At 34.7% G+C, this 16,108-nt stretch overlaps 2 protein-coding genes across 2 annotated transcripts in view; both read right to left on the bottom strand.

The window, feature by feature from the left end:
* mical1 (microtubule associated monooxygenase, calponin and LIM domain containing 1) overlaps positions 1-16,108 on the bottom strand; it is a 508,844-nt gene that overhangs the window by 433,999 nt on the left and 58,737 nt on the right. The gene's annotated exons all lie outside the window — the stretch shown is intronic.
* The window catches only part of nfatc2a (nuclear factor of activated T cells 2a), an 83,311-nt gene that overhangs the window by 46,935 nt on the left and 20,268 nt on the right, over positions 1-16,108 (bottom strand). Inside the window, exons 4-6 of the mRNA XM_003201225.7 lie at positions 9,525-9,727; positions 7,770-7,942; positions 3,453-3,593 (exon numbers count right to left, since the gene is read on the bottom strand). Coding sequence (XP_003201273.2) covers positions 3,453-3,593; positions 7,770-7,942; positions 9,525-9,727 — 517 coding nt within the window. The remainder of the gene's footprint in view (positions 1-3,452; positions 3,594-7,769; positions 7,943-9,524; positions 9,728-16,108) is intronic.

Below are 16,108 nucleotides of genomic sequence, written 5' to 3'. Positions count from 1 at the left end.
TTCTGAAAACTAAACGCTACATACGTTTCTGGAGAGCGCCAAATATGTCTCAGAAGCTATGTCTTTTTGCAGTTTTTGTTTTCACATATCCACCAGAGGCCGCTGTGTATGCTTTTTGAGATCTCAAATTTCTCTCATGAGTGCCATTCGCTCCTGCTTTTCTCACGTAAATCGACTAGGGGTAGCTATGAACTGACTGACCGATCAACTGGACCACCCTCCTCCTTCCCTAAACCCAACCAATAGTGTTTTCAAAAGCACAGATTGACCTGCCCACCAACTTCCATAAAAAGAAAAGCCCTCGTCTGATTTTTACCACATTTTCAGATTTTACCACATTCTCACCCTGTTATTTACTTGTTTATTTTATTTTTTGGCTTTTGTTTTGTGTCTTTTTGTTCTGAAACCGTTCCTTCGCCAGACTCGAACCCTATCATCGCGATCAACTCCTCTCTGCATCTCAAGTCCGCCAACATACATGGTGAGCTACTGGACAAACTGGTAACAGCGGGCAAGCAGTCCATACGGAGGTAAGCGGTCAGCTGGTAAGCGCGAAAAGGAACAGTGTCATACCGCTCCGTAGCGTTCATCTGGCTGCATAATTCACAATCTCCAGAAGTGTATATAGGTCTACGCTTTCAGAATGAGCCTATGTTGCTCTTTTTTCATAATGTTGGTTTAAAAATTAATTATCCCTAAACTGCCTTCCTGAGAGCCTACTCTTATTGGCACAAGTCTGTTGGGATTGGTTGACCACAACAAATACTGTGTCAAAAATTAAACCATCATTACCATATTTATTTGAAATGCACAATATGTACATATTTATTTTGCATGTATTATTTTCATTTAAATATCCAAAACTAGAACAGCATTATACATTTTACTGATTTATGTACTTACTTTAACCCACGTTTTGAAAAATGTTCAAATCAAGAGAAGCAAGCCATTTTAATTAGTGAGATGGAGAGTGTGCTATTATGCATTTATTATTATTATGAGTCTTTATTCATTGATATTAACCTTAACCTTGTTTTGTTGTTCCTGTTCTTGCCCTGTCCATAAAGTGAAACAATACTGTGCACTGAGTGAGTGGCTGCATTTGAAATCCCATACTTCCCTACTATATAGTATGTGACCTAAGTAGTATGTCTCAATCAAGCAGCAATCTCCTGCTGTCCCTCATGAAGTAAATACGGAAATAACTAAAACTGCAATTCATAGAAATTCCGCTAGTCCTTTCTGTTAAAAGAACCAACTTACCAGCAGGAAAAAAGATGTTTACAGCCTGGTACAAAGAACTCTCTTGGTTCATATAGCTAATACTACCCTTCATGACTGTGATGGGGTGATTATTTTTATAACTCATTTGTTTTGTTTATTTTAAGTTATATTACGTCCGCATAATTAAGGGCTTGGCCACTTGAGTGGCAGCTAGGTCTCTCTGATTGCCGTCATGTCACCTAAGCTGATTCCAGCTGATTAGCTGCTGAACTCGACATATACATCGTATTTTTGTTCTGTTTTATGTGGCTTTACACAATCAATTGCCTTTTGGAAATATTTCTTACAATTATCAGATAATATGGCATGCTTTGTGCACTTAATTGTGCTCACAAACCACGTGGCCTCCATTTCCCAGGTGAGTGAAATTGTATACTTGTATACCATCTCTATAAATGCATTTGTTTTAGGATCATTTATCATTTATATTTATATTTAGAGCTGTAATGCACTCCAGAATCTGCCAGACTGATAAGCGGTAGGCTCTAGAACAGTCATCTGAAATGTTGTAATACAGTGTTATGCCTGGATTTCATAATTAGCCTGGTATTTACGAACACAGACTATATTTGAAGTGTTTGGAAGAAATTTGCGTTTTCCTCCTGTAGAAAAACGTCATAAGAACAATGCTTAGAGGCTTAATGTATTTCAACAGTGTTTTTAAAAGTCTAAACACTTTATTGGTATAGTACACAACCAAGCACATGTGGTCAGAGGTATTAAAGAATTAAACATTTCTCCCAAAGAAAAGCCTGTCTAAACAAAATGCTAGCAGACGTCTGTAGCTCCGCTCATGCTCTGCCTCTCGTCCTTGTTTGGTACCTCCCGGTCGGTGCAATGATGCGCAAACTAAATGGCAACAGTTGGTCACGCTTACTGGTAGCTTCTTTCACATTCCTCAGAAATCTATGAGCAACGACATGAATACTACGTCTATATCTGTTCCAGTCTATAGTCTGAATTCGCAATATTTTTAATAACAGCCTGGCGAGATTCTGTAGTGTGCATCCAATGGATGATTCACTGTCCCACAATGCCATGTGAGAGAATTCCTGAATTTGAGTGAAGCCATGTGACTGACGTGGGTAGGTCGTGTAATAATGACAAATCGCGGATGTAATACATACAATTTCCATTCATACTACTTACATTCACATATAGAACATACTTTTCTAATGATCGTGTAGTAAACTCTAGTAAAAATGTAGCACCTACTTTAGTAGGCGATTTCAGACACAGTGCACGTGTCTATGGTGCTTATAAGTGTGTCTGTAAATGTCTTGCAGGTGAGAATCCAATTAGAGTCCAGGTAATCTGTACCAGGTGTGTGTGTGTAATGAATGCAAATGATTGTGAGGGCTGTAGTCCAGGTGGCTGGTGGAATGTATGGATAGCTGGAGTGCCCGCTAGTGGATCTCATGGGCATTCCAGCTGATAACTGTGAACATATGTCATGTTTTGATGATGGTGCGGCTTACTTGGATGATCAACTGAGTCGCTATTAAAAAAGTACCACGTACTAAATATGAAACACAGTGGAAAAGCCCCCAAAAGTGAGCCAAACCACGTCATACTATGCAGTGGAAAAGCGGATTTATTTGCCTGCTTAGCACCTTTAAAAACATCAACAAATCATAGCTAAAGTTAACAACAAGACATTGACTTCCATAAAGATTGTTTTGCTTAGGGATGCACCTATATGGAATTTTCGGCAGATACCAATAACTCTTAATATTTGGATGCTGATAGTAGATTTATAGGCAGATAAATAAATATAAATTTTCATATATCTCTGGATGAAAAAACAAAAGGCCAAACACATACAGAGAACAGATAACTGTCTTAAAACCTTAACTTCAGAACTATCTAAACAAGGGGTGCACAAACTCAGTCCTGGAGGGCCGTTGTCCTGCAGTGTTTAGCTCTAACTTGCCTCAACACACCTGCCAGGACATTTCTAGTAAACCTACTTAGAGCTTGATTAGCTAGCCCAGGTGTGTCTGATTGGGGTTGGATCTAAACTATGCAGGACACTCGGCCCTCCAGGATCGAGTTTGGGCACCCCTGATCTAAACGGATCTCTGAAGTTTATTGATTAGCTATTCATTTCTACGACCAATTTATTTTATATCAATAAAATATTTTTTAATGAAAGTTGCAGGACTTACCATGAGTTTTCTCCATGAAGATCACCTTTGAATCTGCGCTGAAGTTCTGGCCGGTGAGGATCATCTGCTGCCCTCCAAGAACCGAACAAGCATCCATGTCCTGCTTTTCCACCATGGGCAGCTCATGAGCAGATCTTTGAGCTATAGAGTCAAATATTAGGAAACGGAAAATGTAAATGTTCGGACTGGCTTTAAAATTGTAGCCTTGAGAAAGCCACCCGTGTTTGCTCCATGAACTATTGATTCCTGAATCAGTAACTCATTTTGGATGAATAAATGACCAGTAAAATGCTCCCTAAAATAGTTTATAATAGTTATGTCAATAGCCTTTAAACTTTTTATGGTCTACCCAATTGTCAAGAAAATGTTGTGTTTTAGCAATTGTATATACAATTTAATACAGTATAAATATATATATATATATATATATATATATATATATATATATATATATATATAGTTTTTTTTTTTTTTTTTTTTTTTACATATTCATGTAAATACATGTCAGAATAAGTCTGGGGATTCCAAATGTCATCTTTCCAAATAGGGAGAGAATTTTGCAACCACAATATTGGTACTATTAGTCTATCATTACCTAATACTGCATGGTTTTTGGGGCATTTTTTCCAGACTGTCATATGACCAGCTTTTCATGACTTCAATAAAGCTTTTGATCCTTTTACACTAAATGATGCTGAAAGTCCCCGGGTTATTTCAATACTTGAGAAAAACTATGAGACTTGGTTCTCTAATTAACTTGATTTTTAATTTATTTTGTGAAGATATGTAAAATCAATCTTTATCATTGGGCTAAATGACAAATGTGCTCACTGGAATATTATTTCTCCCATATTTTGACATTTTATTTATACAGATGTTGGTTGAAAAATTCTGTCTGTCTGTCTGTCTGTCTGTCTGTCTATCTATCTATCTATCTGTCTATCTGTCTGTCTGTCTGTCTGTCTATCTATCTATCTATCCGTCTGTCTGTCTGTCCAAACAATCCGACTATACATTTGTCTATTCATTGTCCGTCTGTCTGTCCAATTCTATCTATCCATCCATCCATCCATCCATCCATCCATCCATCCATCCATCCATTCATCCATTCATCCATCCATCCATCCAACTAAAATATACTAAAACACATTGATGTTAATCGTCGCTTGGTTCAAGTTGCAGCTGAATGAAGCATGAAATAACACAAAGTACTTCTAACTATTATGTTAGTATGCGTGTTATGCAGCAGATCTTAAAGGATTCATAATTTAGCTCAGGGGATTCTTATAATTTGGATGTGCATTGAAAAGAAAAAGGGTTTTAACTAGGAATATTAGATTAAATTACCATGTCTACTTCAAACTCACGCTGAGCCATGTAAACAAACAGATGGGGTGATCCAGCATATTAAACACCCTCTTTATTGACTTTTCAAGATGATGAAGTTTGTCATCACGTTATTAAGGATGTGAACTCGTATGATCTGTGATTTAATATCTGCTACAGCCCCTGTCATTGAGACAAATAGGAGTGACCTTTGGACAGATGCGCGGCATTCTGTAATCTGAATTACCGAAAAGTACGCTGCACTCTTAGATAATACAAAATCTAATACCTTTTAACAACTATAACTTCCTTTTAGTGAATTGCTATTTATCTGGTTTATTGTAAATTCTTTCCTCTTTTTTTAAACACTGTTGACTGTAGTTTGCATCAAGCAAAAACTAACTGAGGAGGAAGCAGAGCAAACACACAATGGCATAAATTCTTGTAACATATAATCACATGATATCTGATAAGAGCATAACAAATATTCAAATAAAGCGATCAAATACTCAAAGCTGAACAGATATAACTAGATATTACCCTATTACTACTATATTATTACTATTCATTCGCTAAAACTAAAAAAAGAAATTAAAAGACATTAAAGAAATTAAAGACACATCGAAAACAACATTGATTATTATAACTATTATTATTATTTTATTTCATTATAATTAGGACTAGGCGACATTGCAAATAAAATTTTATGATATCATGTTTCATATCAATCAATATCGATAAATATTGATTATTTTTTTAACAATACATTTAGGAATATTTGGATTTTTTTATTTAACCACTTTATTTTAATTTACCAACATTACTAAGGTAAATAGTTTTAATAGTCAAAAATAAAAAATATTTAAACAAAATATCTGATCTCTTTATAATAAAACAAACATAAGTGTTAAAGAGACCCTTAAACTTGATAAATAAGATGTTACAAAGTGTGTGCTATGGTAAAGCGTAAAAGCTGAACAATCAAAGCAAACTTTAGGGTGTCAATAATAATGATACAGTAATCCTCGCACACTGTCAACAACAAAAATTATCATAATCAAATCGGAACCAGCCATCATTATTCAAATAAAGTTGAATAACTATATTACCCCCTATGCTAAAAACTCTTTGGAAGCTAGTGACTGGGATGCACAGGAAAAGAAACCATAAAGCCACTCTGGTGACATCCTTAAATCCTTTGCATTTACAATCTCCTCGCTGCTGCTATACAGCACTAATTTTCATATGTGTTGTTATTCTGACCTAAAGTGACAACAAGCGCATGCGCGTGGATTCCTTGACCATTTACAATGGACTTTACACTCTGTGCCCTGGTGTCTCTTGTAATTAGATGCCTAGCAACGGTTTTGTCAGAGTATGACAAATGGACAAATCATTGCTGCGGCTCTGGTGCAAGTTTATGGAGAAAAGTAAAAACCGATGCAGTGTTTGGGTGCGATGTGTTTGTCTGAGGTAATTAGTCTGATTATTGAAATGTGTGTATTTTATAAAAAGTGTGAAACAGATTGGTTAGTTCTACTTAAAAGGTTAGATGTTTTTAGCTAGGTGTAGCTGGAAAATGCATGTGTCGATCCCATATACGCATCGTGCAAGTTGCACGCCTCCATTGGAAATGATTACATCCTAAGTTTCCAAGTTGGCACTGCTTCCAAGGCATGTGCTGAGCCGCCACATTTTAATAAAGCTATAGCCTTCATACCAAAACTACATACCAAATCTTTTTTTAGACGTTATCAGTGGTGTTCGGTCAATAAATACCGATACAGATTTTATCGCCCAGCCCTAATTTTTAATACTATTGTTTAATTAGTTGATTATTGATTATTTTCCTATTATTTAATTATTGATTGTTAAAATTGATTATTGATTATTGAAATTATTTGATTATTAATTTTACTGCTGTGCATATCAATGATTTATCCATATACTGCATTCTTTAATTATGTCATACTTTGTCATCCAAATAACTTTCAATCTATTTTAATCACTTAACTTCCTCTAAAAGCTGAATAAACAAATGAAAACTACTAATTACCTTATGAAATGCAGATAGCTAATAATACTTCGATATCAATACCGATTTTATCGCCCAGCCCTGATTATTGTTTAATTAGTTGATTGTTGACTATTTTACCATTATTTGATTATTAATTGTTGAAATTGATGATTAATTATTGAATTTTTTTTGATTATTGATTTAATAAAATACTGCAGTGCATATCAATGATTTATCCATATACTGCCTTCTTTAATTAACTTTCCCTCATACTTTGTCATCAAAATAACTTTCAATTAATTTTAATGACTTAATTTCCTCCAAAAGCGGAATAAAAAAAAATTGAACTACTGATTAATTTATGAAATGCAATTAGTCAATAATATTTTGATTAATAAGTTATATACATCCGTATTTATTGCAACTGCAGTCACAATAAGAAAAAAAGTTGTTATGATCGCCAGCGATCTAGCATTTGCAGATCGCTGGAGAACTACACATCTGCCTCTGACATGAACTAGAACTCCCAGAAGTCTTTGCACTTATCACTCCTGTCACAGCTGACAATCATTCAGACACTGACATGCGCAGGCACGCACACACAATCGCAGCTGAAGCTCATGATTGACTGATTACTTGGCTATTTATACACCTCACATTCTCACACACTTTGCTAAGTCTTGTTTTCCTTTGTAAGCATTATGCAAGCGTTTCCCTTGTCTTGCCCTACCATGTTTTTTAGTCTTTGTTTTGTTTTTTTGTTTGTTATGTTGCCAGTGACTTTGATTGATTTGGATTACCTGCATGCTGCTGTCTGTCCCTGTTTTGACCTTTGCCTGCCTGACCATTCTCAATAAAGCTGCATTTGGAGCTGCATCTCTGTACCAACCTGACTCATTACAAGCTGATTTAATGAGGAAGTTTCATGCTCATTTTAATCTGACTTTGACATTTTGGAATATAACTGTACTCACAGCATTCAATAGGATGTGAAGCAATTTGTAGAGACAGATACTGGCCGCTTTGCTGGGGAATATGAACACGGAATACCAGTCGTACACGCGTGTTTTTCCTGCCGATATCCGTCTCTCCTTTCCGCAGCTCGATGTCGGCATTGCGAAGCTTGAGAATCCCCGCACAGTCAATTCTGGAAAGCATTACAACATGTTACTATTCACATTTAAAACCTTGTACATTAACATGAAAATTACATATTAACTTAAATGATTAAGCTTAGTCTCATTTTAAAGAAGACAGATGTCAGACTGTAGCTCAAGTGAAAAAAGTTCAAAACAATTTAATAAAACAAAAGTTATGGCTTTACATAAGCAAAGGTTTATTAAAATAATTAAACAATAAATGTATATTTTATTATATTACATAAAATATGTATTTTACTAATCTAATTTAAGTCCTAAATTGACAGAAAGCTAAATTTCGAAACAAATTTCTTTGGGTGCAGTACCAGACATCACCACATCCAGTTTCCATTGATGACCATATAAGAGCGCCCCCATTCCTGTGTATGCTTTGAAGGAAATAAACCATACTTATTTACATTTCTAACATTATTAGTAAACATCAAATTCTAATGTACAATGGGCAGTTTGGTGGTATTGTAATGTATTTATATGTGGACTGCTGTAGCAAAGTAATGGTTTTTTATGACTCTGATGAGTATCCTTATGCAAATTAATAAATAATTATTGCTAAGTACTACCTATTTTTTTGAATGATATAAAGTTTGTCATGATTGATTCTTGTTTAGATTACAATATTATGGTTTAATTAAAACTGTAACTGCAAACAGTGCCACAAGTGGGTGACAAAAATTCAATTCAATTCAATTCAGCTTTATTTGTATAGCGCTTTTACAATGTAGATTGTGTCAAAGCAGCTTCACATAAATGGTCAGAGTAACTGGAACAGTGTGGTTCAGTAACTGGAACAGTGTGGTTCAGGTTTTAGTGTTTAAGTTCAGTTCAGTTCAGTTTAGCTCAGTTCAGTGTGATTTAATCATTACTGAGAGTTCAAACACTGAAGAGCAAATTCATCGATGCGTAGTAGCCTTTTGATCTATTACTCATCCAACATAACAAAGAAATTTAAATAATAATGGCAAAATATGTATTCACGAGTCTTAGACCTTTCAAACAATACATAATTTGTCATGATTGGTTTAGGATGTAACTGCAATATAGTGAAGTAAACATAAACAGTTGAGGGAAAGTTTACCTAAAACTTTCAATCTGTTAACCCTTTTGTTTTTATTTCTTCAGAAGAATATTAATAGAAGATTTTTAGCTGAAATCATGGTCCTTGGTGAAAATTTACCGCCATTTTGAGAGTAAAAAAACATACATAGGCAAAAATAATAATAATACCCACAACTTTTGATAATATACTGCAGTATTATGAAATGAAATGATGGTTTTGTACAAGAAAGTCAATATTATTTATAACATAATCACCACTGACCCATATATTTGACAAATATGCATTGTCAGAAACCAAGGATAATAATTTGGTTTTGCCTGTATGTTTTTTTTAACTCTCAAAGTGCTAGTAGCTGCTGATTTGCACTTTGTGAATAACTGTCAATTAAGAAATAAGTTTATCTTTACATATAATAAATATAATAAATAGCCATTTTTATTTATTTTTTGGTGAACTGTGCCTTTAAATACTTACATGTGCTCAAAGAATAATAATTTGTAAGGATTACTTACATTGCTTTCATGTTATTCTTTGGCTCGAGGGGAATTTCCAGAACTTTGGTACCATTAACTATCTTCTCATAGCTGGTGGTGGTGACTGTTTTACCAGTTATGCGATGGACTTGATAGAAAGCGTGAGGTTTCAGGATTCGCTCGTCTGCTGTGCCAATGAAGATCTGCAAACCCAGCGGCTCCTTGCCTCTGTATCCACGTAACTGTACACAGAAAAACATAAAGAAATAGTTGATTGCTAAACCTTATGGTACAGGCAGGGATTAATCTAAATAATCAGTTATCGGTATCACCAAATATCACACTTAATTACTGGAATAAATTGTCAACTTTAAATATTGGAACAATATTTTATTGGCAGATTTCACTCTAAATAATCGGTTATCCATTTCAGCCGATATCACTAAATAATCGGTTATCCATTTCAGCCGATATCACTAAATAATCAGTTATAAGGTTTCAGCTGATATTACTCAAATGATCTGTTATCTGTTTCAGCCGATATCCCTAAATAATCTGTCATGTGTTTCAGGAGATATAACTCTAAATAATCGGTTATCGGTTTCAGCCAATACCACTCTAAATATTTTTTATTTGTTTCAAGAAGATATCACTATAAATAATCGGTTATCCCTTTCAGCAGACCTAACTCAAAATAATCGGTTTTCAGTTTCAGCCAATATCACTCTAAATAGTTTTTTTTCTGTTTCAAAAGATATCACTCTACATAATCGGTTATCTTTTCAGTCAATATCACTCTAAATAATCGTTATCGGTTTAAGCTGATATCACTCATAATAATTAGATATCGGTTTCAGCCAATATCACTCATAATGATTGGTTATATGTTTCAGCCGATATCACTCCAATAATGGGTTATCTTTTTCAGCCGATATCACAAAATAATTAGTTATCTGTTTCAGCCTATATGAATAAATAATCTGTTACCTGTTTCAGCCAATATCACTCTAATAATCTGTTATGCGTTTCAGCAGATATCACTCTACATAATCGGTTATCAGTTTCAGCCAATATGAATAAATAATCTGTTACCTGTTTCAGCAGATATCACTCTAAATAATTGGTTATCTATTTCAGCCGATATGAATAAATAATCTGTTATCTGTTTTAGCTGATATCACATTAATAATTGGTTATGTGTTTCCGCAAACGTCACTCTAAATATTTGGGTATCTGTTTCAGCAGATATCACTCTTAAATAATCAGTTATCTGTTTCAGCTGATTTGAATGAATAATCTGTTATTGGTTTTAGCCGTTATCACTCTAATGATCAGTTATCTGTTTTAGCTTATATATCTGTTTCAGCCAATATCTCTCTAATAATCAGTTAACTGTTTGAGCCGATATCCCTGTAGTAATGGGTTATCCATTTCAGCCAATATCACTAAATAATCTGTTATCAGTTTCAGCCAATATCACTCTAAATAATCAGTTATCTGTTTCAGCAGATATCACTCTATATAACTGGTTATCAGTATCAGCAGACATCACCCTAAATAACTGGATATTGGAAGAGGAAATGTTTCTCTAGATAGTGTTGCAAGATAGCAGATATTATTCTAAATATTCAATTATCGCTATTGACTGTGAAATTGAGTATTGGTCCCTTGCTTTTGCTGACTGTAAATGATCTGCATCTGGGGAAAAAAGCCTCGTCTTTTTTATTTATTTTTTGTGTAAAGGTCTGCTCTTCTGCTCGGAAAGCACAGATCTGCTGGAAACATTAGCATCTCCAGAAACCTTGAACTCTAGCCAGAAGGATGAAAACATCTTCTCTTCACTGATTCATCTCCTCAAAATCTGCAGGAAACCCATCAGTCACATATGAGCTCAAACTGTAGCAGGGTTTGTGGCCTATGGGTCCTTCCAGTGTCATTTGATTGATCGTGAAAGATAAATTACATACTCAAACTCCAGACGTAATGAGTTTGTTGCCTGTGTGCAAAAGCTACAGTCTGTTCATTTTGCAATCTTAGCACAAAATGAAACTACATACTTATTTTGATCTGCACTTCCTTTAAATATATAAAGCAACAAGTGATCATACGACATTTTAAATGATTCAAAATACATGTTGACAAATGAGTAAAAACATAGTGGTTTAAAGGGTAGCGATAACAATTATTTAGTATTATTATACAGTATAGTATATTAGTATAAATAATTATTATTGTGCTATATGAAGTACTAATACACTGAATGATATGTCACTTGGTGTCTTCTGTAGACTTCTGCAGTCATTCATGGTTGCTGTGAAATAATATAAAATAAAACTGCAAATATTCCAATGCACAATAATTTAGCATTTTATTTTTTATTGTTTTGATGCTAGAAACCCCATTTTATCTTTGACATTTATGCAGATGAACACAGGATTGTACAAATGTATCTTAGTTTTCCTGCACTAAAGGTTAATAATTCAGAGCTTTCAAATCATGCTCAACACAGAGGCAAATGCGGCAGATTTTCATATGCAAAGCATGGCATGTCCAATGAGAAAAACAACTATGGCTTTGCCATTTTGTTGAAGATGAACAAGATATGGTGCACAACAAAACAGCCTTTATCATGCTAACCTTCCAACTTAATGTATTTTGCTATGCATTATATATGCATTTAGTTCCACTTTTAAAAAATGTAAGTTTCCTAAATGGACTGTTTTAAGTAATTATTGTCCCATTTACTTTCAATGGGGTAGGGTTGGTACTGGTAATTCTCAGTTGCCTTATATATTTAATGCAAATTTATATTCAAAAATAATTTCCATTAATAATAAATACAAGTTTTTTTTGTATGTGATTCTTGTGTCATTTCAAAATGTTGATATATATATATATATAGAGAGAGAGAGAGAGAGAGAGAGAGAGAGAGAGAGAGAGAGAGAGAGAGAGAGAGAGAGTTGAAGTCAGAATTACAGAATTATTAGCCCCCCTGAATTATTAGAACGCTTGTATATTTTTTCCCCAATTTCTGTTTAACCTAGGAAAGATTTCTTCAACACATTTCTAAATGTAATAGTTTTATTAACTCATTTTCAATAAAGGATTTATTTTATCTTTGCCATGATGACAATAAATAATATTTTACTAGATAATTTTAAGACACTTCTATACAGCTTAAATTGACATTTAAAGGCTTAACTAGGGTATAGGGTAACTATGCAGGCAATGGTAATTAGACAAGTTATTCTGTAACGATGGTTTGTTCTGTAAAATATCAAGAAAAAATATAGCTTAAAGGGGCTAATAATTTTGTCCCCAAAATGGTGTTAAAAAATTTAAAACAGCTTTTATTCAAGCCGGAAAAAAAACAAATAAGACTTTCTCCATAAGAAAAAAATATTACAAGACATACAGTGAAAATTTCCTTGATCTGTTAAACATCATTTGGAAAATATTTAAAAAAGAAGAAAAGAATTCAAAGGGGGCTAACAATTCTGACTTTAACTGTATATGAAAAGGAGGTGTTTTAATAGGTCAGGCAGGCCAAAAAGCTAAACATCACCCAAAACCTTTCCATTAAATCAACCAGCAGTCATCTAACTAAGGGAAAAGGCCCTGCAATTAGAGATAAATGCGTAGCTTAAGGGCTCTTTGATGACAGAGCAGCAATGATCTCTGAAATACACTTTACTTACATTACATTTAGCAGACACTTTTGTCTAAAGCCAGTTACGATTGAAGAGGCATTCAGCGATTCAACAAAAAGAGGCAGGCAATACACACTAATTACAAATTATAGTTAGAATTAGTTATAATTAGTACACTAAATACTAATAATATAATAAATAAATAAAAAATAAATATTTATAAAATAATATTATATAAATACATATTTATTTATATGAGCAATTCCAGCGTTATGGATTTGACATTTGCAATAAAAGTTAAAAACATAAATTTGCATAAAAAGTAAATGTTAACATTATATTGAAACATCTGTTTATATTTTCCAGAACTACTGACCACAGAGTTATGGGGTCAGACAAATATCAATCTGTAAACATGTTTTATATTTTAAATGCGGAAAATAAACATGTTTTACAGTATACAACACGCTTTGTAGAAAATCTGTGAATTTAACTGCACACCCCAAAAGAAATAAAAAATAATCAAAAGGAGAAGAGTTGACTCACTATACAACAAACATGATTGGTTTTATTTTATTTTATATTTTTGCATTTATGAGGAAACATTTTCATTATGGATGTGACACATCTCCGCTATGGATGTGACAGATGTGGAATTGCCACTTGTGTGACCTTGGTAAACAAATATAATTGTTTGAAAACATTGACAGATGCATTTTAAACCTGTAAAATACTTGCCTAAACAAAAAAACTTAGAAATAGTTTCTGTATTTTGGTTAAAACGTATTTTTTTAATGGCGAGGTTGACATTTGCATAAAATTGCTCACACACATATATACATATTACAATATAATCATAAATGCTACAGTTGGGTGGGTGGGGGTGTTAGAGAGAAGACAGGTGGTTTGTCAAGCCCACTCATCAGTGAGGCTCACTTCATAAATGGACAAGTTTTATTTTTAACTAGACCTGTGCAAAATAGTTGACAAAATGCCACTTACTAGCCGTCACTGAAAACAATAGAACAAATTTCGCTTTTATTTTTATGCAGTTATGTTTTTCTTTATGTTTACAAAGACTACGCATTCAAAAACACACACAAAAATGGTTGGCTTGCTAATGAACAACATCCAATTAACACAGACTGACTTATGTTAATTCAAAATCAATTTCATTTTAAGAAATTGTCATTTTGGCTCATTTTGACTATTTTCAAATTTTCTTTTCTATTTTGTAATTTACTAATTTCCATCACCTCCAGTCCATCTCTTTATGACCACAGGGTACCAATCTGATGGCTACTTCCAGCAGGATAACGTGCAATGTCAAAAAGAGCAAATCATCTCAGACTGGTTTCTTGAACATGACAATGAGTTCACTGTACTCAAATAGCCTCCACAGTCACCCGAGCTCAATCCAATAGAGCACCTTTAGGATGTGGTGGAAGAAGAGACTCACATCATGGATGTGCAGCCGACAAATCTGCAGCAACTGCATGATGCTGTCATGTCAATATGGACCAAAATGCAGTGTCGTAGCAGACGGTCCCGCAGGGCACGCACCGCGAGGGGGCCCCGCGTGATTAGGGGGCCCTACGTCGTCGCGATTTTTAATAATTAAAAATCCAGGAACCGCAATAATCAAGTTTTTGGGAACAACTGTGGTCGGAACCAAAGTTCACAGGTCTCTGAACACCTCTCAAGCGGTGGACTACTTTATTCTGATTGCTTGCCGCCGAACCGCGTCATAGCCAATGAAGATGCGCCGCTGTTTCTCGCCGCCGGTTCTCGTTAAAAATGAATGACTTCTGGCTACTTTGACGCTCTCGCCGCTTTCAGTTTGTGATCGCTCCTCAGTTTGTGAAGGATTCCCCGCCTTGTCGCTCCACACCGCCTCCTTTCCCCGCTCCTCAATTTGTGACATAGATATATACACTAGATATTGCATAGGGACCCTGAGCATGCGTCAATAGCGCCACCACATTGGTACAGTGCTCCCAGGACAAATGTCATTCAACCGCACTAGTCAAGACAGTGTTATTACGTGAAGATGCGGGACTTTAGCGCTGTCTACGAGTGTATAACAAGCAAACAAAGAAAACAGCACAAAGGCAGAACATTTCATAGGTAAGATTAAGTTTTTTACGTTTTTGTATGTTCTGAAATTTGTGCTAAACAGGTAACGTTATTGATGATAAAACAGTCACTTACTGCATTCAGCATAAGGCAAAGTAGCTCCAACTCGCACTAAACACTCGGCTTATGCTAGTTTTGTTGAATAAAATCAGCAAACAATGCAAAAGAAATATGACAACGAGATGCTGCGTGCTAGAAACTTGTATTATTGTCAGCTAAGTGAACGAGTCGTTCATAACAAAGATTCATACACAAACAAATCGCTCCCTCCATCAGTAAGAGAAGTGAAAGCAGGAGAGGAGCTGTGTTTCAGGACACAGAATAGATCAAAATTAACCGGGAGGGTGGATAGTACATTTCTGTACACAAAAACACAAGCTTTTTGTCAGGAATGCCCGTGCGATCAGTGATCCATCAATGTACAAAAGTGATGTAAAATTATAATTTTCATAATAAAAAAAATTGCATACTAACATCCAGGAAAACTCCCGATCATAGATATATGTGTATATCTCTGGCTCTACACCCCCCCACCCCCGCCCTTCAACTGGGGGCCCCGTCGGTAATCCCTGCAGGGGGGCCTCCGCATTTTGCGCTACGCCACTGCCAAAATGTCTGAGAAATATTTCCAGTACCTTGTTAAATCTATGCCACGAAGGATTAAGGCAGTTCTAAAGGCAAAATGAGGTCCAACCCAGAACTAGTAATGTGTACCTAAAGTAACTGGTGAGTGTAAATATGTATGCCTATAGTAAAAAAAAAAAATCTTCAATTAAATGTTTAGGCAAAAAAAATTAATTTATTTGTTTGAGTATTTGTTTTAAAATATATGTTGTT

This window comes from Danio rerio, chromosome 23 (assembly GCF_049306965.1).
Source record: "Danio rerio strain Tuebingen ecotype United States chromosome 23, GRCz12tu, whole genome shotgun sequence".
Lineage (NCBI taxonomy): Eukaryota > Metazoa > Chordata > Actinopteri > Cypriniformes > Danionidae > Danio > Danio rerio.
This window is presented reverse-complemented; position numbering and strand designations above follow the sequence as displayed.